The sequence below is a fragment of the Balaenoptera borealis genome, assembly GCF_965194805.1.
Source record: "Balaenoptera borealis genome assembly, chromosome: 8".
NCBI lineage: Eukaryota > Metazoa > Chordata > Mammalia > Artiodactyla > Balaenopteridae > Balaenoptera > Balaenoptera borealis.
In genome coordinates, this window is record NC_138865.1 from 14,028,002 (window position 1) to 14,052,458 (window position 24,457).

The window sequence follows — 24,457 nt, forward strand, 5'->3', positions numbered from 1 at the left end:
GCCCACTAAGTCACTTAAGAGGATTTGGACTTTATCCTAAGAGCAAAGAGAAGCAAAAGGTTTAGGCAGAAAAATGCAGAAGTTGGTCTGGTGTTTTAGATGGCTTGCTTATTATGGATAATGGATCAGCAGAAATCACGACTGTAGGCAGAAAAAGAATTTACAGGTTATTGATGGTGTACAGGTGATTTGAGCAGGGGAGTGGCTGCAGGAATAGTGATGAGTAGATGATTCCAAAGACTATTTACATACTGGAATCTTCAAGGCTTAGTGATTGCTTGATAGAGGAGGCAAAAGAGAAAAGTCAAGGATTGCCCCAGGTTTCTGGTTTGTTTAACTTTGTCACCACTGAAAGGTGGGTCTTTTGAAGAGGGGCAGCTTTGAGGGAGGAAGAGGGGAGGTTTGTGTTTGTTGAATGTGAGGAACGCATTAGTTAGGACTTTTTTGATTTCAAGTTTAATATAAAATTAGAACTTTATTGTAAAGATGCAGAATTCATAGATGGACAGGCAAGAAACTAGGTGCTCAATCAAATAAGAAGGGTTGAATCCCATCTTACAACATAACTATATGTATAGGGGTGTGTGTGTGTGTGTGTGTGTGTGTGTGTGTGTGTGTGTGTGTGTAACAAGATGTTATAATGGGACTTTTTTGAAATTTCAGTGCTTGAATATGGATTTTATATTAGCTAATATTATAAAACTGTTGTTAATATTGTTAAATGTGATAATATTGCTTTTCATCTTGTCATTCTGTTGTCAATAAACAGAATTTTCACTTTTTTATTTTAGAATTATATTTATTTTTGTTTAATTTTGAATTCATTTTAATTTTAGAAGCATTTTAGATTTAGAGAAACATTGGATAGACAATATAGAAAATTCCCATGGACCCCACAACTCAGATTTCCCCGTTGTTAACACCTTATATTACTGTGGTATATTTGTCCCAACTAATGAACCAAGATTGATATTATCAATTAAAGGCTACATTTATCCAGATTTCATAGTTTTTGTCTAATGTCCTTTTACTGTTTTAGGATTCCATCCAGGACACATTATATTTAGTTGTCATTTCTCCTTAGGCTCCTCTAGATTGTGATAGTTTTTCAGACTTCCGTTATTTTTGATGACCTTGACAGTTTTGAAGCATACTGGTCAAATACTGGTCAGGTTGTTTGTAGGCTTTCCCTCAATTTAGGTTTTTCTGATGTTTTTCTCATGTTTAGACTGGAGTTATGGAGACTTGATAGAAAACAACAAAATCAAGTGCCATTTTTCATCACATCATATAAAAAGTGTGTGCTGTCAACATGACTTATTACTGATGTTAACATGGACCGCTTTGCCGAGGTAGCATTTGTCAGCTTTCTCCACTGTAAAGTTATACTTTTTCCTCCTTACATATTATTCTATCTACTCTTTGGAAGGAAATCACTATGCACAGCCCACGCTCAAAGGGTAGGGCTCTATGCTCCACCTCCTGGGGGGATGAGTTTCTACATCAATTTTTTGATTCTTCCTTATGGGAGATTTGTCTATTCTCCCTCATGAATTTACTTGTTCAATCTTTTATTTATATCAATGTGGGCTCATGGATATTAACTGATACTTTGTGTTATGGTCCAAAACCATGTTATTGACTTTGTTGCTCAAATTGTCCTTTTGGCCACTGATCTTTCAGCTGTCCTCTGTGTTCTCTTGACATATTCCCATCAATGTGGGTTTGGGTTTGTTTTTTCATTTGTTTGAGAGCTTCCTGACTTTCTAGAACTACAAGATGCTCCCAACTCATTTTGTATATTTCCTGCCCTGTCCAGACTCATCTTGTAGATTCATATTGGAAATTTTCATATTAGTCTGGATTAAGTCTTAAGACAATAGATGCCAGAAGAACCCATCAGCTTTGGACAATGGGTGATAGAAATTTGGTTTTGACCTCTTAGCTGAGTACCAACGTCCAACCAGTGAAAGGTTTGAGAATGTGAGAAAAGAATTGAAGATCAAGAGACAAACTATTTGCAAGGAGATCATTAGAGAAAAAATGGTTAGACATTATTTCCAAATGGCAGTAGATGGAGACTTGCTTGTTTATCATCACAAGCCATGGGAAAAAGGCCTCAATGGGACCATTTGGAAACTTGAAATGTGTCTTACTTGTGACTGAGAAACCTAAAAAGTGAAAGCCTGGAAGGCTGTCTCCTCTCATGGTAGGGGGAAGACAGGTCATTCCATTGGGAAAGGTCTGCTTTCTCAAGGAGTGCTGGGGCAAAGCGACAGTCAGGATGCTCCGTGGGCCAAATTAAAATCCTAAAGCTCAAAATGGAAATGCCTGATAATAATTGTCTAAAAACAGTCATTGAATGTCTTTTATAATTGTGGGCATTGAAAAGAACCTAATTTTGAAGCTTCCTCCCCATTAGGTGTATTGTATATTTTCTACATAAATATTTATTATTTTTGGAATGAATTTTAAATGTATTTAAATTTTAACACCTGAGTAAACACTCTTCTGAGCAACAGGCTAAGTAGGCCTTTGTGTTCCTGTGAAAGTTGTCCAAGTTTGCTGTAGAATTTGTGAGGTAAATAAATCTGCATATTAGATCACTGGGAAAGCAAAATGCTCAGAGATTACATTCCACTGGCACCAGCTCAGAACAAATGAGGTTGCCTTAGATCAGCCTGGAAAGCTGTTAGTGGAACTCGTCACATCAACTGGAAGAATTTAAATGTCTCTCCCCCACAAAACCTGAGCTTTATTCTTTGTTGTTTCCTAATCTGTCAAGGGATTACTTTCTCCCCCAACCTCTATTTCCCACCCACCAAGCACAGGCAGTAAGCTGAATAAGAGTCCTCAGAAAAATCAAGACACCTCCCTTGTTTGCTTCTGATTGGAGACAGGTTGCTTTCTTTATGCCTGTGAAAGTAATGCATCTTTTTATTAAATCAAAGCCTGTACCTGTATGTCATCCTCATGGGTGTGCCAAATATCTCGCTCCTGTATCAGAGGAAGCCTTTTAGGATAAACCAGTTCTTGACCCTCTACTCCAAGGATGACCTTTTCTAAAAGGAAACATAGTGGTGGAAATATATTTGGTATTAACATTCACCCACAGTAATTGGATAACAGAATTATTCTCATAGAGTTCACTTGCTCCCAATTAGCAGTCATGGACAAGAGCATCCCCACCTTATGGATATGGAAATTGAGACTGATATTTCTAAATTAGGAAAATACAAGCAAAATTGGAAAGTAGGGTCCTTCAGCTTCTTCTGTCTTTTCACCTTGTTCTGCAGGTGTCACCTTTGTCATCTTATTCCTCTCATGCCTGTCTCTGGATTCTGCCACCTATCCAAGCCAGCCACTGGAATGGGCTGTTTCAATGTAAATTAGTGATTTCAACTCCATGGGACATTTGCATTTGAAGTCTTAACTCTCATAGCGAATATAAGGCTTTCCCCTGTGAAAGGGATTTTAGATACTGAGATAATCTTCTATGCTTTACCTATCAAATTGGTAGTCATCTGTCAGGTGAGCCCTGTCAACCCCACTACAGAGAGGTATAGAGAAAAGAGTATAGGATTTTGGAATCTGCTCTTATTTGAACCAAAGTTTTACTAGTTTATTAGCAATATGACCATAAGTAGCATATCTAATCTTCCTGATCTGTAGATATTAGTCTCAATTTCTTTACCTGTGAAGTGGAGATAATAACATAGCATTTTAAGCATGCTAATATACAAAGTGGCTGATGGCTAACAGTGTCTGCTGCCTTGCAGATATTCAGTAAAATCCACTCCTTCCTCCTTCTCACGGTCCATCAGAGTATTTAAGAGTGATACTGCATTTCATAGACTTGTAGAATCTCAAGATTAGCCATAATCTAGTCCAAATCCTATGCTATGTTCTCAGCAAAATCATCAATGGATATTAATGTTTTTATCATTTACAATTTAAACTTAATGATGAGAGAGACATTACCTCATAGCTTAATAAGGAAACCCTCATAAAAAGATTATGACATACCTTTAATCTGAGAAATGAGTAAAATCGTGAAGAATAAACTCCTGGGAAACATTCTGAATGATTCTGGCAAAAGTGGGGCACATGTGCTTGAGAAGAGACACGCACAGTTTTTGGTCCTTGCTTCCGCAGTGAGGATGAAAACCCTAGCAGATAGACAGGCAGTTTTAATCCAGCACAAGGAAGTGTTCCTTGATCATGTTACACAATTTGTGAGGTACTTGAGGCTAAAACCGAGAAAGTGGACGTCATGTACTAATTAAAGGCAACCGCTGAGATGGTGGTGGTGGAGGAGGTGGGCTGGGCAGAGATCCCTACTTTATGCCTAATATAAATATGATTCCAGATGTATTAAAAATTCAAAAGTGAAAAAAATCACCTATGACTTGGAAAAAATTATTGAAGAATCTTTATATAAACTGTGGTTGAAGAAGGTCTTTCTATGCTGAAAGCCACTTGTAAGAACTGTTAAGGAAAATTTGATAAAAAAAACTAGACAGAAATATTGAGAACTTTTTTTCCTAGCTAAATAAAGGTCTGGGCCAGGAACATGAGGATAATGGTCTTTAGAGTACTGAATGAAACACAATCAAAATGAATATTTCACCCCCCATCCTGATAAAAGAACCCAGAGAGTCACTGGGGCAAGAGGGGGAAATGAAGGGAAATAACCTCCTTTTTTTTCTTCCAAGTTTTATTGAGATGTAATTGACTACAGCACTGTATAAGATTAAGGTGTACATTATAATGATTTGACATCATATGTTATGAAATGATTCATCTCATACAGATACCAAAAAAAATATTTTTCCTTGTGATGAGAGCTCTTAAGATCTGCTGTCTTAACAACTTTCAGATATACCAGACAACCCTGTTCACTACAGTCACCATGTTGTACATTCCGTCCCTAGTACTTATTTATATTATAACTGGGAGTTTGCACCTTTGACCACTTTCATCCAAACTTATTTATGAAAACTTATTTATGCCATAAATCGCAAATTAATTACAATTAAAAGACAAATAAAAACTCCAGAAATGTATGCAACATATATAATAAAATGTAAGGGCACATATCCTTATAATATAGAGCTCTTTCAAATCAATACAAAAAGCAAACATTAATGGGCAAATGTGCAGAAGACCTGTACAAACCTATCTATATGCATGTGTTCTCTCGTTATATTAGAAGAGAGATCCCTTTGCAATACAATCCCTTATCTGGGATTTTATCCCCTCCCCTATCTCACATTATTGATTATCCCTATAATATTCCCATGAACGGAACCAATCTACCATAGTGGGAAGCTTTCTTTTGATATTTAAATAATCTAAAATCTCTCCCTTTCACAAAATCCTACCCTCAATCCTATATTCCACAGACCGCCACCATCACCCTCTTTCATTCCCTTTTCAGTTAAACTTCTCACAAAGTTGATCTATATTTCTTGTGCCAATCTCCTCACCTCCAACTCATCCTAACACATCCCACTTGCACTGCCTTTATTATTCTACTGATATAGCTAGCTAATATCTCTGATGATTTCACAATTTCTATAGCCAATGGATACTTTGGTTCCTCATCTACTTGCCCTCTCGGCATTGTTGACCATACCCTTCCCCTTGAAATATTCTATTGAAGTACCTTGACACTTAATCTTCTTAATTTCTTTCTAGCTCTCTGGCAACTTGAGTGCTGTATCTTTTACCCAACCTTTAAATTATGGAGTTCCTCAAGGTATTATCCTATATCTTCTTTTCCCTTAACTGTACACTTGTTCCAAATCCATCTCATCTTCAGTTATGGTTTAATTCTCTATAATATGCCTCACACTTTATATTTCCAGTCATCTGAGCGATAGACCTTTACAGCCAACTCTCTACTCAACACCTGCATTGGAAGTGCTCAAAGCCCCTACAAACTCAATAGATACAAAACTGAAAGTGCTGCTCCCCCAACCTGTTCTCTTAGTTAATGATGTCATCATCCATTCCTCATTGCAAGTCTGAAACCCAGTAGTCATCATGGATATCCCTCATAATCAGTCCATCACTAACTATGTTTATCTTACCTTCTAAAAAATCCCATCCACTTTTCTCCAACTTTTCTGTCTCCATCCTAGTCCAGGATATCATAGACTGTCTTTGGCTATATTCCAACAAGCGTGATCTTTTCAAAATGCATTTTTTTTTATGGGTGCTAGGATTAAGACTCACTTGGCTTTAAAGCCTCAGAAGGTAAATTGCCTGCCACCTTTTGACTCTGTGGCTTTGGGCAAAACATGAAACATTTCTCTACTTCTGTTTTTTCTCATCTATAAGATAGGTATAATATTATCAATAACATGTACCTCATAGGGATGGTGTGCATATTAAATGAATCTGTGCTGACAGGCAACCTTACATTCCCTGGTTTATTCACTCTCCAGTTCTTAGCTGACTATTTTATACTCCTTCTTCTCACCTCAAATCTCTAAATCTCCCCTTAGTATCAGCTGATCACCATGCTTTCTTTCTATTTCGCTGAGAAAAAAGAAGCCATCAGACGAAAAAAATCTCGCCTTCTCCAATGATCACACATCTACATTACTGTCAAGATGTAGAGAGAAAACAGACTAGTTCTCTCTCGTTTCTATAAATGTACTGCCCATTCCTCTAAGGTCTACCCACCATTAATATATTGGTTTCCATTTCTTCTTGTCCCCTAGCCCCAATATCATCATTCTGGCAAGCTCTTTCTTGAGACTGAATACTCTCAATTAGTATGTATACAAATATGCTGCCATTTTTATATCTTTTCAAAAAGCATTTCTTCTTTTACATCACCCTACCTTCCACCCAACTACTACTCCGTTCCTGACTTCTTTTAATAGCACAGCTTCTTGAAAGATGAATGTACAGTTCCTCTCTCCCCATTTGCTCTTGAAATTACTCCAAACAGACTTTTTATCCTTTACTCAATGAAACACTTCTTGTCGATGTTACCGATGATCTGCACCTCTGCCAAATCCAGTGGTCAATTTTCAATCTTCACTAACTTGACCTTTTACAACCTTTGAAACTGTTGATGACTTTCACCTTTTGAAGGGTTTAGCTCATTTGTGGATCTCCTCCATGCTTATTCACTGCTTCTTCTTAGTCTCATTTGTTGCATCATCCTTCCCTCCCCAGTATCTAAATACCTCAGATCCCCAGGGCTTGATTCTTGGAATGTTATATACAGTCACTAACAAGGTGGTTCTCAACCAAACTAATGGCTTTTTCTTACTCTGGTACCACAAATCTAGCAGTGCCTTGCATATACACACTGTATTCAATATAAATTTGTTGAATGAAATAAACCTAATTTGCAACATGATTATCCACGTGTGTTTCTAAAAATTTTGAACGTAACTGAAACAACTTTGATCCAAATGATCATCTCTACCAGTAGAGTTTCTGATAATCTTTCAGGTCATTACAAGAGATAGTAGAAGACTGATGGGCGTACTCAGTATATCTGACCCGTCACCAAACAAATACTCATCCACATATCAAATGGAACTTAGCAGCTTCATTCACAGTGACAGTTAAAGAGAGCATTTTAAATTGGGTGATAGGTTGGAACTATATTGAGCTTGCCTTTATTACAGTCTAAATTGTGGAAACTAAAATAAACAATGTTTAAAATACCAATTGTGGAATCCCAATTATTTATGGTGTCATGTTAAATGATAAGGCTTAAAGGCATTTGTCTGATGCCTTTAGTTATGGCTGAGCTAACTTTCTAGCATGTCTATAAGATTAGAGATATGACATTATCCATGGCTAATCCAGGTGAAACAGCCAAGAACTTTCAAAGAAGAAAAATTTTTGGAACTTACTCATGACCCATAATCAATAAGTGAAAAGCAGACATTAAAATAAAATTTCTGCTTGGCTCTCTGTTCTTATTATACACTCTTATTATACACTAGTGCTTTTTTTGAGGGGAAAAGAAACTATTTCTTCTCATAAAACTCTATCAAGTGACTAGTGTGGAATAGTGCAATATTATAATATAACTAGTTTATAATTTATTCTCACTCTCAGGTCACAGCTTTCTGTGTTTAAATTAACATCATCACTAAAGTATATAAAGCTTTAGAAACAAACAAACAAACAAACAATGATCCCTGAAGCAGATTTCAGTCAAAGTGGCTCTGGGAAGTCTGCTTATCAGGCAAAAGCAGATTTTAAAAATTAGACAAATATGAGACTGTTCTGTCCTCTCATATCTTAGCTGCAAATTAGTGAAGCAACCTCTCATAGGAGGTTCTCCAATCTAATGCCGTCTTGGTTTCAGGGAGGGGTTTGGAGGTTGTAGATTCTTGTGTCCAATCCTTATCATTACTAGGATCACCCTTTAACAAGTAGTGAAGCAGGAGTATGTGTCTTGGGGGCTTCCCAGCTTTGTGAAGCGCATGTCCACTTTCTCCCTTTGACCTCCCTCACAATCCAGGTACCCCTTCAAGCTTGCCCTCCTCAGCTTCCTTCTCTCTTTCTTTCCCTCAGTCCTGTTCCCTCTCTCCTAGCCAGCAACTTAGAGAGCAATCCCTCACCCCTTCTTAAGGACTTAACAGAGTGAATTCACAATAGTGGAGGCCCAGGAAGCATGACAGATGATAAAGAATATATTCTAAGTCAGAAACGAGAGGCGGCCCACTCTGCAGACTCAAAATGCTTATTCTTGTATGTCCTTTGCCAAGAGAAACATGAAGAAAAGGGGCAGTAAATTCAAGTGAATGAAGAGAATGAAGTGAATAAAAAAAAAATCTTATTCAAATTACAATAGAAATGGCAAAAACTTCACACAGAAATACTGGAATAAAGATTAGCATTTTCTGTCTGACTTCAAAAGAAATATCATTATAAAGTACTCCAAAACCACATTAAGGGGAACTTTCAATTCTTTTTGTAGAAGCTAGTTTCAGCCCATTGTGTTTTAAGTGCATTGAAAAGAACACTAGATTCAAAATCAGGAACTCTATGTTCACCTGTAACTAATTCTGCTATCTCTGACAAATCACTTATTTTCTGGGCCCCAGTGCCTTATTTATAAATTGGGAATATCAGATTATTTGATATTTAAGATTTTTTTTAACATCAGGATGCTATGTTTCCATGCTTTTACTGAATTTTTTTCTCCTTTTCCAAGACCTCTTCACTGTAAGTAGAAATTTTGACTTGATAGAATAACGACAAGTTTGGAGGTTTTTTTTTTTAATCATTATGCTACTTTCTACAAATTAATATGCATAGTAAATGTCATGTTATAAATACAACAAGGCCATAAAAAATTGACTCACTCTGCTACCCAAAAGGACAAGGTTATTCCTGGGGAATGGCAGACCCAGAGTAAAAAGAGTGTATAGAAATTTCATCTCTTAATTCTGATAATCACATTACTTAACTAGTGACATTGAACAAATTACTTAATATTCCTAGAGTTTTGGTTTCCTCATGACAAATTAAAGATAATAGTGCTTCCTACACAAGATCACTGGGTAGATTAATAAGATTAATGAATAGTGCATAATACATATACGACTCTCAATTTTGTTGAAGGGTTGACATTATTTCTCACTTTCAATTTAACTGTTTCATAAGAGCTTTAGGGAATACAGTAACTTCGGTAAGGTCAAAATGTTTAAACAACATAGACTTAAAGCCAAGTGATGACAGGGTATGAAATGAAATGCAATTAGATTTTCTCCAGTTGCATAAGTGGTAGCATTCATGATCCTATCCATAAGTCCAATTCCTACAGAACTATGTCACACCTTCACTTCATTCCTCAACAAGCTGTAATTTTCATTTTTAAACAAATTATAGTAACTCTTTTGATCTCTCATGCCCTTCCAGCAACCTTGATATTTTTCTGATCCCTTTATAACAAAATCCACTCAAGGAGTTATCTATAATCACTGTTCTCAGTTCTTCATTCTCTCTTTAAGCCACTCCAGTCAGGGACAAGAGACAATCTCTTTTGTACCCACTACTCTACTGAAATTACTCATCAAGGTCACCAGTGATCTCCATATTTTAAATTTGTGGTTAATTTTTAGTCCCAATTTCACTTCTTGGTCATATTCGATTTGTCATTTGACCCTCTCTCTCTTTTTTTTTTGATACACTATCCTTACTGGAAAGGAAGCCCTGCTTTTTCTCTCTCATTAGATGCTTTTTTTTTTTTTTTTTTTTACTTTGATTCACTCATTTCTCCATATATCCCAAACCTTTAAACATTGGAGGGTCTCAGGGCTCACTCTTTGAACTTATTCTCTTTTCTGTCTATACTTATTCCCTTGGAGATCTCAACAAATCACGTCTTAAAAACTATTGCGCTGCTGTTGATTGCCAAATTCATAGGTCCCAGAATTATTTCCTTGACCCCAGTTGTCCGTTTGGCATCAGATGTCTAGTGAGCATAGCAAATTTAATATACACAGAAACAAAACTCCTGATTTTCATCCCCAAAACTGCTCCTCCGCACGTCCCGCTCATCTCAGGAAATGACAATGCTGTCAATCAAAATAGCTACTCAAGCCAAAGACCTTGATGTTGGCCTGGGCACCTCTCTTTCTCTCACATTCCATACACCATCTCTCAGGAAGCCCCAGTGGCTTTTCTTTCAGAATATACTCTGCATCTAATCTTTTCTCATCTCCTCCACTGCTACCACTCTGAGCAAATCCACAATCGTCTGTTATTACAATAACCTCCTGACCAGTGGTTTCACCATTTGTATCCTTGCCTCTCCCTCATAGTCTCTTTTCCAAAAGTACCATTTTTTTTTTCTGTTTGGTACTATACCCCCAATGCTTAGGATTGTTCCTTGCATTTAACAGACTCTCAATAAACTTTTTGTGTAAATTAACCATTTATTTCAGGATATTGTCCATATAGCTTATATTTTCTTTTCAAGAAACTGAATATTACCAATGAATGACTGAGATTCTGGCCTCTTCTGCCTTTCTGAAGAGGATTTCTTAGTAGCATGGATGGTCAAATGTAAGGAGACATAAGTTACCATATCTAGCCACTGTTTGCACAATATTTTAAGATTATCAACAAAACGGTGTAAGGACTCTACTTTTAGCCAAGTGACCGTTTGGTTGGTTGTCCTGTTCGGTTCTTGGTGCCCCTGCTCCTTTTATCAGCACGCCTGTGGGAGTTCTCCTACACAGTTGGCCCTCCTTTCATCTGCCTACAATTTCAGCTGAAACATCTTTTTTCAAGGTTGATTAAACAGAACTCAGAGTATACTTGTCAGTCTTTTGTGGCTTCATCATATGCTTCATTCCATGCCACCCTTCACCTCCAATTTGACAAATATAATAAATCACTCTCTGGGGTGAAGGGCCATCATCCCCTGTCCACCTTCCCTGAACCCAACACATCTAGTACCACATTCTTCATGATACTTCTGTTACCCCTATTACCCACCATAGCACGCACTACTCCTTCCTTCCCCTGACTCCTATTACTCTGCCTAGCTCTGCTCTACAGTCTGCATGTTGGTATGTGAGTACCTTTGAGTGAGTCTTTCTTCTCTGCTTGTTATGGTAGACTAGATACAGTGGAATCCACAGTATTGAGTAAGTTTGTTTGTTTATATCTTAATAAAGTGATATATCTGAAGTTACCCTCTGCCTATCACTGCTCTCAAATATTTGCAGTCATAGAAATTATTAGTATAATTTTCACTTTATCTTCTGAAATATGTGCAAGCTCTTTGAAGACAGAGACCATGGCGAGCATTCACATGTCACCTGCGGAGTCTAACAGTACCAGACCTTGCATGTTGCCGGTACTCAATAAATAGTAATGTAAGAAGTTGATCATAATTTATCATAACATTATTGCTACACTCATTTTATAGAATAGATGATAAATATTGTGGATTCACTGGGACTGAACAAAAATTTCACAATAATTCTCATTTTCCTGAAAAGTTGAGCTTCTTTGGGTCTCTGTATAGCTAACCTAAGGCTGCTTAAAACCCCCTAATCACCTGTGACTAAGGGCTATTCATGGACCATCAAGTAGTAGGAGTCAGGGTCATAGTAATATTTTGAATAACTTGGATATCGATCGTGCCTTTCTTCTGAATATGGGAAAGAATGTGATACCATCTCTACAGTTTGCGCATTCAAACTCTGTAGATTGCTTTCACCCACAATAATACCTTCCGGCACAGCTTGATCTTGATGTGCCTGTACCAGCAGCACTTCATTAATCGTGGAGCAGAGGCTGGGAATGGCTCTCAAACCTGTGCCAGAAGCTCCCCATGGGGCCAAAGTTGTCACCTCACAAAGAGAACATTAAGGGAAGGAGGGATATTGGCACCTGGATATTCCTTAACTCAGAATGCACAGTCTTGATTCAGCCTTGAAATTAAAGGCTTGGTGAAGTAAAACTTATACCCTGAGCACTCACTCTGTCAGTCACTTGCTCGTTCAGTGTTAACAATATGTGGTAGTTAAATTAAATAATAATTTAGCCATTTTACAAATGAAAAAATTGAGTCTCAAAAAGGAAATTCACCCATTCAAGGATAATCAGCAAATGGTGGAGCTTTGTGTATGCTCAAGTCCCTTAGACAATGTGTGAGGTTCCCATTATCCTACTCTCTCACTTCTGAGCATAACAGAGAAGTCCTACAGTAGTGATAATCTCAAAAAAAATTCTTTTAATCTTTCAAAGTAACCAGCCCCTGCATAAGGTTTGAAATTCCCTTCCAGTTTCAAACTCCAGCCACGGGCCATGCAAATATATAGGGAGTATTTTTGAGCCTTTGCTTTCCACGGTGCTTTGTTGGTGATGGTCCTGCTGCCTGCTAGTATCCATGGTTAGAAGCAGAAATAGGAAGAGAAAGTTGAGATTGAGAGTTTTAATTTTTTTCATTGGTTTCTTCTTTTAAGAATCATACTAATTTCTCCCTAATTCTTAAGGAGAATTCACCCAAGAAAACTATTTACTCTCATTCTCTTCCTATGAAGTGAGGAAGTATGCTTTTGTTTTGTTTCTGTGTTATGTTTTTCTCTTTTGTTTGTTGTTATGGTTTGAGCTCCTCTAATCTTTGCTTCTGCCATTTCCTTTGTTGAACTTTCTCAGTTGCTTCAACTGAGTAACATATTCTTGTAGAAATTGTAATAGTCTTTTAAGCAGGACAAAAAAAAAAATTAGTTGGATATTAATGGAATGAGACTTGCTCAAAGGTATGAACTCTCTAGGAGAGTATTGCTATGAAATTAAATGAAATTGTTTAAAAACAATCTAGATGAAGTCAACTCATATCTAAAACTCTGACAGATCCTTTGATTTGGGTGATCAATGGAGATGCTAACAATGGAACATGTTAAATGAGATTGGGGAGGTGGATTGTGCCATGAAAGAAGGCTTCCCACATAGGTTGAAGATGGAATATGAAGAGGTCAGTTTGCCAGAGTAACAGGATGATACTTTATCCTGAAGACAATAGCTGTTAAAATTTTCAACACAGAAAAAATGTTGTCAGACCTGTTTCTCATATGATAAGGATATCTGGCTTGATGAATTGTAGTGGAAAAAGGAGAAAATGGTGTTGATTGTACTAGATCTTCTGACTGACCAGGAAGAGGAATTTTATCAGTTTTATCTTAATTTAGTTTTCAGTCAAATTGGTAAGTTTCAATCCTATCCCTCAGATGGAGGGATTTTATTCCTGGGAGTTTTCCTTGCTAGAGACAGGATATTCCAGCTGTATTTAGTGTGGAATATTAAATGTAATGATTTGTAACCCACTATTTGGAAGGTTGCTCTGTGATATTCTGCAAAATTAAGAAATAAAATTGCATCCATTGTATTTTATGAGCCAGGGGTTGTGATATGATGGTCTGTGGGACACCAGTTTTATAAATAAAATTTTATTGAAACTTAGCCACACCCATTTGTTTATGTATTGTCTATGGCTACTGCAGAGAAGTAGTTGTTACATCAGAGACCACATGACCCACAAAGCCTAAAATACTTGCTTACTTTCTAGTCCCTTACAGAAAATATATACCAACTCCTGTCTTAGGCAATGTTGTTTTTGTCAGTGTATTTTTCCTTTGTTTGTTTTTAAAGTTTTGAACCATTGAGGAGATAAATATTCAATAGTATTGAGGTTGCTGCATTACATTTTACTGATCAGAGCTCTTAAGAGGAACTGAAATGGAAATCTGGAGAAAAGAGTTGAATAGAAGTCCTCTCAAATAGCCAAAGTTACAGAGTACTGCACATAATACACACAGACATGTACACACACACATAGTAAAAAACAGAAAAGCAAGAAGAAACAAAAATGGAACAATTTGTTTTGCTCACTGTGTTACATAACACTTTATCTTTTTTGTTGAAAGAAAGCCAAACTTGTCTTTTAGAATATTTAATCTCATAATGAAGTTTCTAGGCATTCTTTTCCTGGACACCAAGGCACCACTCTTTGTTGAAAGTGTGTAAATGATCATGTCAGTATAAGTGATGCAAAAGAGTGCAGTCCTCAGATGCACAAGAAGTTTTCCAACTGTGTCCTGAGTTACCCTCCTGTTGTTGAAGAAGATAGAGCTATGGAAAGTCAGAGATGTTTAGATGGTCCATCTGAGATTGAACAAAGAGAAAAATGATTTCTATTATAGAAATCTGCTAAAATTATTTTCCATGGGTTGAGTGCTTACTGTGTCTCACACACACAGCTAGCAATTTATATATCTCTGTTAAACTGTCAAAAGTTTGCAGCATGTAACCATACTTCATCCAGTGCCTCTACATCCTGTGTCCTTATCTATTAATGGGGGTAATTTCATAGGTGAGTAAACCAATCTCACTTTCCAATTTCATACAGGTGGTAAGTGGCAGAGTAAGGATTCCAACCAAGTCTATATTCTAGAAAGCCAGTGCTTTTCAGGATATCACACTGACTCTAATAAAGGTCAATACCTTTTTAAAAAATCCCAAGCATCTACCTCCTGTCAACATTTATGATTTACAAAACAGAAACAGACTCACAGGCTTCAAAAACAAACTTATGGTTACCAAAGGGGAAAGGTGGGGGGAGGGATAATTAGGAGTTTGGGATTAACATATACACACTACTATATATAAAATAGATAATCAACAAGGACCTACTGTATAGCACAGGGAACTGTACTCAATATTCTGTAATAATCTATATGGGAAAAAAATCTGAAAAAGAATGGATATATATATATATGTATAGCTGAATCACTTTGCTGTACACGTGAAACTAACACAGTATGGCAAATCAACTATACTCCAATAGAAAATAAATTAAATTTTTAAAAAGATATAATAATTTTAAAAGATTTATGATTTAAAGCGGTTAGAAAGCCTGTCTGGGTAATAAGAACATAGAAAGGTAACTGGAAATATATAATTCTGAAGAAACACAAACTTCGTCAGTACTACAAATCAATATGTATCCTAGACATACTTTTTCTAAAATTAGCTCTGATTCCATTAGGGTTGTTAAATATTGAAGGGTTCTTCTAGCTCTAAAATGCTCTGTTCCTAATAAGGAAATCTGACTTCAATAACATGCCCTGGGCAAAAAGCCCTTTATCTGAAAAAGTAAAATCAAAAGAGCATTTAAGTCAACCTAATGAGTTTTTCTCTCTATTTTACAACAAAATATTTTGGTTCTCTAATTTCTGTGAAGCTTATTTTAATTTCCCAAGAGGAAGTAAAACAAAAACAAAACAAAATATAGTCACTTATTTTGAGTGAAAATAATGGATTTTTTCTGCTTGTCTTCTGTGTGTGTATATGCACAGGACTATATGTATATGTATTTTACTCAAAAGAGAGAGTCTCTTAACTAGGAAATTAGTTGATTTCTGGGATTTATTAAAAGAGAAATTTCAAGGACTCAACCTAGAGCTACTTTCTCCTACTTTTGCTGTTCATATAAATTTTATGATCTTGCCATTGTATGACTGAGGAATATAGAGAAAATATTTTTGTGTTTCTGCAGATCAAGGATCTTCTGAATAAATCTTGTAGAAATTTTGTATCCTGACCTAAGAATAAGCCATGAGAAGATAATACACCAGTATAGAGAGTGAGAGAACTCCAGTGACATTTATCTAATTCCATAGGTACAAGTATGAGTTAACATTTCAATGGAAAATGAGACCTGGGACCTTGGAGATATACCTATAGGTCATCGAAGCCTGAAAGTCTGGGGCATCTCTAGCCTTTGGAGTGATATATTTATATTCCAAAAGATTAGAGTAAGAACTTAGAAACTTTTCCATCCTGTCTCTAAGGAACAAAGGTTTTTCTGTCTTCTTCTTGGACTGGAGAGAAAGACAGCCGTGAGACAGCTGAGAAAATCCAATTTTTTCCATTTCTTGCTTAGGGAGTATCTGACCACTCAAATAAGTTTTCCCATCTGGCTTTCTTTGTATTGTCTTGGGGTAAGAGTGGAGCAAAGGAAACAATAGAGCTATTATTATGGAAATACTAATAACTAATCTCTCTCTGATCCAGAACACCTCTTATTCACATTGAGGACAAAATTAATAAAGATGAATATTTTAAAACCCAGAGGTTTACTTTTTGTTCCTTGCTTCAAACTGATGTTTTCATCTTTGTGTATTATGTATCATTATTAGTTACCTTAACAATTTTGTTAACTACCCAGTGTAGGAATAAGTAGGTTGGTATGGATAGGATGATAGATTAGAAGAGAGAGAGAGACCAGGCAATAAGCTTTGATATTCATATTTACTAGTTGTTTTTTTTTTTTGTTTTTTTTTTACTGCGGGTTACCAATTAAGGGAGATATATGATTTTTTAAAATCTAATTTAAATCTGAGGATAATGAATAAATATTTGACTATACTAATTGGAGATCCCATTAATTTTCTTAATGAAATGCATGCAAATGTTCCAATTCTCCATATAGTTAAAATCAAATGCTTTTCAGGAAGAGAGACTCAGGACATACACTATCAAAGTAATTTCGTAGTAAAATAAATATTCTCACATACATTATAATGGCTTATGTCAAGGACATTGGGACTTCACAAACGTGTGTATGACATATCTATAGCTCAATACATCTAAAAATAGGCACCTCATAGATTATCTCATGTGATCCTGGTCATACCTCATAAGTTAGTAAAATAGAAATTATCCTTATGTCTTAAGCTATGAATAGTGAAGTTTAGAAAGAATAAGTGGTCAGGCCAAGGCATGCAGACCAGGCGTGTAGAATTCCCATAAAACAAACAAAAAATATTTACAAGCATACCTCATTTTATTGTGCTTCATAGATATTGTGTTTTTTTAGAAATTGAAAGCTTGTGGCAATCCTGCATAAAGCAAGTCTGTCAGTGCCATTTCTTCAACAGCATTTGCTCACTTCGTGTCTCTGTGTCACATTTTGTAATTCTCTCAATATTTCAAACTTTTTCATTTTCATCCTATTTGTTATGGTGATCTGTGGTCAGTGATCTTTGATGTTACTGCTATGACTCACTGAAGTCTCAGATGATGGTTAGCATTTTTCAGCAATAAAATATTTTTAATAAGGGTATGTACTTCTTTGGATATAATGCTATTGCACATTTAATAGACTACAGTATAGTGTAAACATAACTTTTATATGCATTGGGAAACCAAAAAATTCATGTGATTTGCTTTATTTTGATATTCACTTTATTGTAGTGGTCTGGAACTGAACTTGCAGTATGCCTGTATTGAATGGAAAAACACTGAATAAAGAGACATATAGTTCTGGTTTGAATAAGAACTTCAAGAACTGGAAATGATTGCATTTCAATCATGAGATCGATGTACAGTGCTCTAAAATAAGTTTCTTCCTGCCCTTTTATCTAGTGATGAGAAATGGAGTACATGGAATAGTTTCTGTGAGTGGGAGGTACACTTACGTTTATAAATTCATGATGCGTTTTATCTTTGAATTTAGCGTTTATTTAAAGGGATTGGATTTTTCTTATATTTTACAATAAGAACAAAGTTTTGTTAGGATAACTGCATCCAAAAACCATATGTTATGGTTAAAATGTTCACTTCACTGTTTCGAAACTATAGGTGTTAAGGTGACAAATTAAACTTAGGTGTTCCTTTCTCCAAAATCCATAGATAACTGATGAATGGAATAAGAAAAAATAGGTCCAAATATTTCCAATTTCCTCATTAGGGGGTATCGAAATTTGGGTTTATACTATAGACAACCAGAAAACAGGACAAATTATATGTAATGATTTTTTTAGAAATTAGACAACAGACTTCCCTGAAATAAGGGAAACAAACAAGGAAGCCCCACAGCAACCTTGATTTCAACCTGAAATGCAGCACAAGAAGAGGAAACACAAACATAGCCTCTGGTTCTGCTGAATTGAGGAGAGAGTTCAATTGGGTGGGAGAGTCCTTAGGAAGATAGGATTTGTAGATCAGTGTAGCAGAGAAAGTGCTCCAGAAATCTGCACATTGGGTCCATTGAGTGTATGGATGAACAAAAATTTGTGCATGTGTGTAACAGAAAACTTCGTGATTCAGGAAAATAGCGACTTCTGGAGAAAGAATAATTACAGAGGAGTAATAAACCAAACAATTACAAAAGCTCAGCTAGTAATTCTAAAAGCTAAATTCAGAACCAGAATGGAGAGACTTTGTTCATCACTCAGAACATTCAGTAGAGTAAGAGGGGATCACGTCTTAGTAGTAAGGCTAAGCTAGTGTTAGATTCATGCTCTAAAAGGCTACTCTAGATCCATGCTAAAAGTTCTAGAGTCCATGCTGAAAAGACTATCAGAGGGAAGTCCAGTACACTGTATTTATTTATTTATTTTATTGGAGTAAAATTGCTTTACAATGTTGTGTTAGTTTCTGCTGCACAAAGAAGTGAATCAGCCACATGTACACCCACATCTCCTCCCTCTTGGACCTCCCTCCCAACCCCCCATCCCACCCACCTAGGTCATCACAGAGCACCAAGCTGAGCTCCCTGAGCTATACAGCGGGTTCCCATTAGCTATATATTTTACACATAGTAGTGTATTTATGTCAAACCTAATCTCCCAATTCGTCCCACCCTCCCCTTCCCCCCCATGTCCACATGTCCGTTCTTTACGTCTATATCTCTATTCCTGCCCTGCAAATATGTTCATCTGCACCATTTTTCTACACACGTATGCGTTAATATATGATATTTGTTTTTCTCTTTCTGGCTTACTTCACTCTGTATAACAGACTCTAGGTCTATCCATGTCTCTGCAAATGGCACTCTTTCATTCCTTTTTATGGTTGAGTAATATTCCATTGTATATATGTACCACATCTTCTTCATCCATTCATCTATCGTTGGACATTTAGGTTGTTTCCATGTCCTGGCTATTGTAAATAGTGCTGCAATGAACATTGGGGTACATGTGTCCTTTTGAATTATGGTTCTCTCAGGGTATATACCCAGTAGTGGGATTGCTGGGTCATATGGTAGCTCTATTTTTAGTTTTTTAAGGAACCTCCATACTGTTCTCCATAGTGTCTGTATCAATTTACGTTCCCACCAACAGCGCAAAAGGGTTCCCTTTTCTCCACACCCTCTCCAGCATTTATTGCTTGTAGATTTTTTGATGATGGCCATTCTGACTGGTGTGAGGTGATACCTCATTGTAGTTTTGATTTGCATTTCTCTAATAATGAGTGATGTTGAGCATCTTTTCATGTGCCTCTTGGCCATCTGTATGTCTTCTTTGGTGAAATGTCTATTTAGGTCTTCCACCATTTTTTAATTGGATTGTTTGCTTTTTTGATATTGAGCTCCATGAGCTGTTTGTATATTTTGGAGATTAATCCTTTGTCCATTACTTCATTTGCAAATATTTTCTCCCATTTTGAGCATTGTCTTTTCATCCTGTTTATGGTTTGCTTTGCTGTGCAAAAGCTTTTACATTTCATTAGGTCCCATTTTTGTTTTTACTTTCATTACTCTAAGAGGTGGGTCAAAAAATATCTTGCTGTGGTTTATGTCAAATAGTGTTTTTCCTATGTTTTCCTCTAAGAGTTTTATAGTGTCCAGTCTTATATTTAGGTCTTTAATCCATTTTGAGTTTATTTTTGTGTATGGTGTTAGGTAGTTTCATTCTTTTACATGTAGCTGTCCAGTTTTCCCAATACCACTTATTGAAGAGGCTGTCTTTTCTCCATTGTATGTTCTTGCTTCCTTTGTCATAAATTAGGTGACCATATGTGTGTGGATTTATTTCTTGGCTTTCTATCCTGTACCATTGATCTATATTTCTGTTTTTATGCCAGTACCATACTGTCTTGATTACTGTAGCTTTCTAATACAGTTTGAAGTCAGGGAGCCTGATTCCTCCAGCTCCTTTTTTCTTTCTCAAGATTGCTTTGTCTATTCGGGGTCTTTTGTGTTTCCATACAAATTGTAAATTTTTTTTTCTAATTCTGTGAAGAATGCCATTGGTAGTTTGATAAGGATTGCATTGAATCTGTAGATTGCTCTGGGTAGTATAGTCATTTTCACAATATTGATTCTTCCAATCCAAGAACATGGTATATTTCTCTTTTGTTTATGTCATCTTTGATTTCTTTCATCAGTGTTTTTAGTTTTCTGAGTACAAGTCTTTTGCCTACTTAGGTAGGTTTATTCCTAGGTATTGTATCACTGATGAACATAGATGCAAAAATTCTGAACAAAATACTAGCAAACAGAATCCAACAACACCTTAAAAGGATCATACACCATGATCAAGTGGGATTTATTCCAGGAATGCAAGTATTCTTCAATATGTGCAGATCAATTAATGTGATACACCACATTAACCAATTAAGGAATAAAAACCATATGATCATCTGAATAGATGCAGAATAAGCTTTTGATAAAATTCAACACCCATTTATGATAAAAACTCTCCAGAAAATGCGTATAGAGGGAACCTACGTCAACATAATAAAGGCCATATATGACAAACCCACAGCAAACATCATTCTCAATGGTGAAAAACTGAAAGCATTTCCACTAAGATCAGGAAGAAGACAAGGATGTCCACTCTCGTCACTCTTATTCAACATAGTTTTGGAAGTCCTAACCACGGCAATCAGAGAAGAAAAAGGAATAAAAGAAATTGGAAAAGAAGAAGTAAAACTGTCACTGTTTGCTTATGACGTGATATTATACATAGAAAATCCTAAAGATGTCACTAGAAAACTACTAGAACTAATCGATGCATTTGGTAAGGTTGCAGGATACAAAATTAATGCACAGAAATCTCTGGCACTCCTATACACTAATAACAAACAATCAGAAAGAGAAATTAAGGAAAAAAATCCCAGTACACTTTAAAGGAACACAACAAAGCCCAGAATTCAACAGTATAAATTGAAAATGCCTGGCATCCAATAAAAATTACTAAACATGATAGAGAAAAATATTACCCAGTACCAGGAGAAGATCAACCAATAAAAAAAGAACTAGAAATCACAGAAATAATGGAATTAGCCCACTAGAACAATAAAACATTGATATGAAATATGTTCAAAGATTTAAAAGAAAACGAAGTTAATGAAGTGATAAATGAATTATATAAAGAGTACAAAAAAGGAATTATTAGAAATTAAAAAATTGGTCTCAAAATTTAAATTTTTGCTTATGATTTACAGTAGATTAGGCATGCAAAGGGAAAGATCAGTGAACCTGAAGATATAACAATAGAAAATGTCTATAATGGAGCATAGAGTGTACAAATACTGAAAAAAATAAACAAAATTTCAACAACTTATGGGAAAAGGTCAAGATTTCTAATATGTATATAATTTTAGTCCCATAAAGAGAGGGAAAGTAAAATTAAACAACACAATCTTAAACAACCAATGATCAAATAAGAAATCACAAACAAAATTAAAAAATACTTTGAAGCAAGTGGAAATGATAAAAAAAAAAAAAAAAAAAATTCAAGAAGCCAAAGGAAAAACACCTTTACCTACAGAGGAGCAAAGATAAGATTACATCTGACTTTTCCTCAGAAATTATACAAGAAAGAAAAGAGTAGAGTAAAATATTCAAAGTATTGAGAGAAAACACCAACTATCCTAGAATTCCATACCCAGAATAATTACTTTTTAAAAGTGAAGAAGAAATAAAGACTTTCTCAGATGAAGAAAACTGAAGGACTTTTTTGCTGGTATACCTGCCTTCCAAAATGTGTTAAAAGAAATTCTTCAGAAAGAAGGAAAATGATAAAGTCAGAAACTCAGATATACATAAGGAAAGAGCATTGAAGGAGGAGTAATTGAAGGTAAATAAAAAATTTTATTGTTCTTATTCTTAATTAATCTAGTGGATAACAATTTGTTCAAAATGATATTATCAACAATGTATTCAATTATGTTATGCTTATGTATATATCATATATATGGTTGTGTGATATATATATATATATATATATATATATATATGGTGTGTGTGTGTGTGTGTGTGTGTGAAGTGAATGGTAGCAATCAGGATGGGACTGGTGAGAAATTAGAATTATTTTGTTGTTATAAAATACACTACCTATGAAGTGGTAAAATGTTTTGTGAAAAGGGAACCTGGATTAGTTATATATGTATATTAAAAATTCTAGGGCAACGACTAAAAAAAAGTAAGAAATGTAATATAACTAACGTGCTAAGTAAGGAGAGAAAATGGAATCATATGAAAATCTCAATTAAAAATCTCAAAAGGCAGAAAAAGAATGGAAGACAAAAACGGGAACAGAGAACAATGGCAAAAAATAAAAGAAAAACCAGAAACAAGTATGGTAGCTATGATTCCAACTATATCAATAATCATTTTAAATGTCTCAATTATAAGAGGAATAATTTCTGAAGATCTAATGTACAGCATGGTGACTATTGTTAATAATACTGCATTATTTACTTGAAATTTGCTAAGAGAGTAGGTTTAAGCATTCTCACCACACAAAAAGGTACCTATGTGAGGTGATGGATGTACTAATTAACTTGATTGTGGGAATTATTTCATGATGTATATGTATATCATATCATCACATTGTGAATTTTAAATATATTACAATTTTATTTGTCATTTTGTTAAATTAAAGCTGGAAAAAATGTCAATGGTCCAAATGTTATCAATTAAAATTTAAAGACTGAGATTGTCAGAGTGGATCAAAAAACAATACCCAAGCATATGTCATTTACAAGAAATCCACTTGTCATCTACAAGATATATATAGCTTAAAAGTAAATGGATGGAGAAAAAATACCATGTTAACACTAATCAAAAGAAAGTAGGAGTAGCCATATTAATTTCAGACAGAACAGACTTCAAAGCAACGAACGTTATCACAGATAAAGAAGAGTATTACATTATGATAAAGGGGTCAATTCTCCAAGAAGGTATACAATTCCTACTGTGTAGGCACCTAACAACAGTGTGTTGCAAAGGCTGATAGAACTGCAAGAAGAAATAGGTAAATCCACCTGATAGTTGATAGTTGGAGACACAACACTCCTCTCTCAGAAATGGACAGATCCAGCAGGCAGAGAACCAATTAAGACATAGCTGAAATAAACAGCACTATCAATCAACAAAAAAGAGTTGACATCTATAGACTACTTCATCCAACATCAGCAGAATATACATTCTTCTCAAGCTCATGCCTAACATTCAGCAAGATAGACCGCATTCTGGGCCGTAAAACACACCTTAACAAATTTAACAGAATAGAAATCATACATCTGCTCATGGACCACACACTAGAAATCAGTAACAGAAAGATAACTAGAAACTCCCCAAATATGTGGAGATTAAACAACATGTAGGTATTAAGGTAAGGCTGGACCTCATTAAAATTTACTTCTGTTTTGCAAAAGACAATGTAAAGAGAATGAGAAGACAAGACACAGACTGGGAAAAAATATTTGCAAAAGACACATCTGATAAAGGACTGCTATCCAAAATATACAAAGAACTCAAAATTCAATAGTAAGAAAACAAATGACCAAATTTAAAAATTGGCCAAAGTCCTTAACAGACACCTCAGCAAATACTATCTACAGATGGGAGAAAAGCATATGAAAAGATGCTCCATACCATATATCAGGGAAACACAGGTTAAAACAACAATGAGATAACACTGCACAACTATTAGAATGGCCAGAATCCAGAACACTGAGAATACCAAGTGCTGATGAGGATGTGGAGTGCCAGGAACCGTTACTCATTGTTGGTGGGAATGCAAAATTGTACAACCACTATAGAAGATGATTTGGTGGTTTCTTGCTAAACTAAATATACTCTTTCCATGTAATACAGCGTTTGCCCTCTGTACTACTTTCCCAAAGTTGATGAAAATTTAGGTCCACACAAAAACCT

General features: G+C 35.6%; 1 protein-coding gene and 1 long non-coding RNA gene across 2 annotated transcripts in view; one reads left to right on the forward strand and one right to left on the reverse strand.

The window, feature by feature from the left end:
- The window catches only part of ADAM7 (ADAM metallopeptidase domain 7), a gene marked incomplete at its 5' end in the record, with an annotated part of 43,503 nt that extends 38,580 nt beyond the window's left edge, over positions 1-4,923 (reverse strand). Inside the window, 3 exons of the mRNA XM_082403024.1 lie at positions 2,959-3,062; positions 4,027-4,214; positions 4,886-4,923. Of these exons, the coding sequence (XP_082259150.1) occupies positions 2,959-3,062; positions 4,027-4,214; positions 4,886-4,923 (330 nt within the window). The remainder of the gene's footprint in view (positions 1-2,958; positions 3,063-4,026; positions 4,215-4,885) is intronic.
- Positions 1-24,457, forward strand: part of LOC309633708 — a 275,637-nt gene that overhangs the window by 130,681 nt on the left and 120,499 nt on the right. The window lies entirely within an intron of this gene.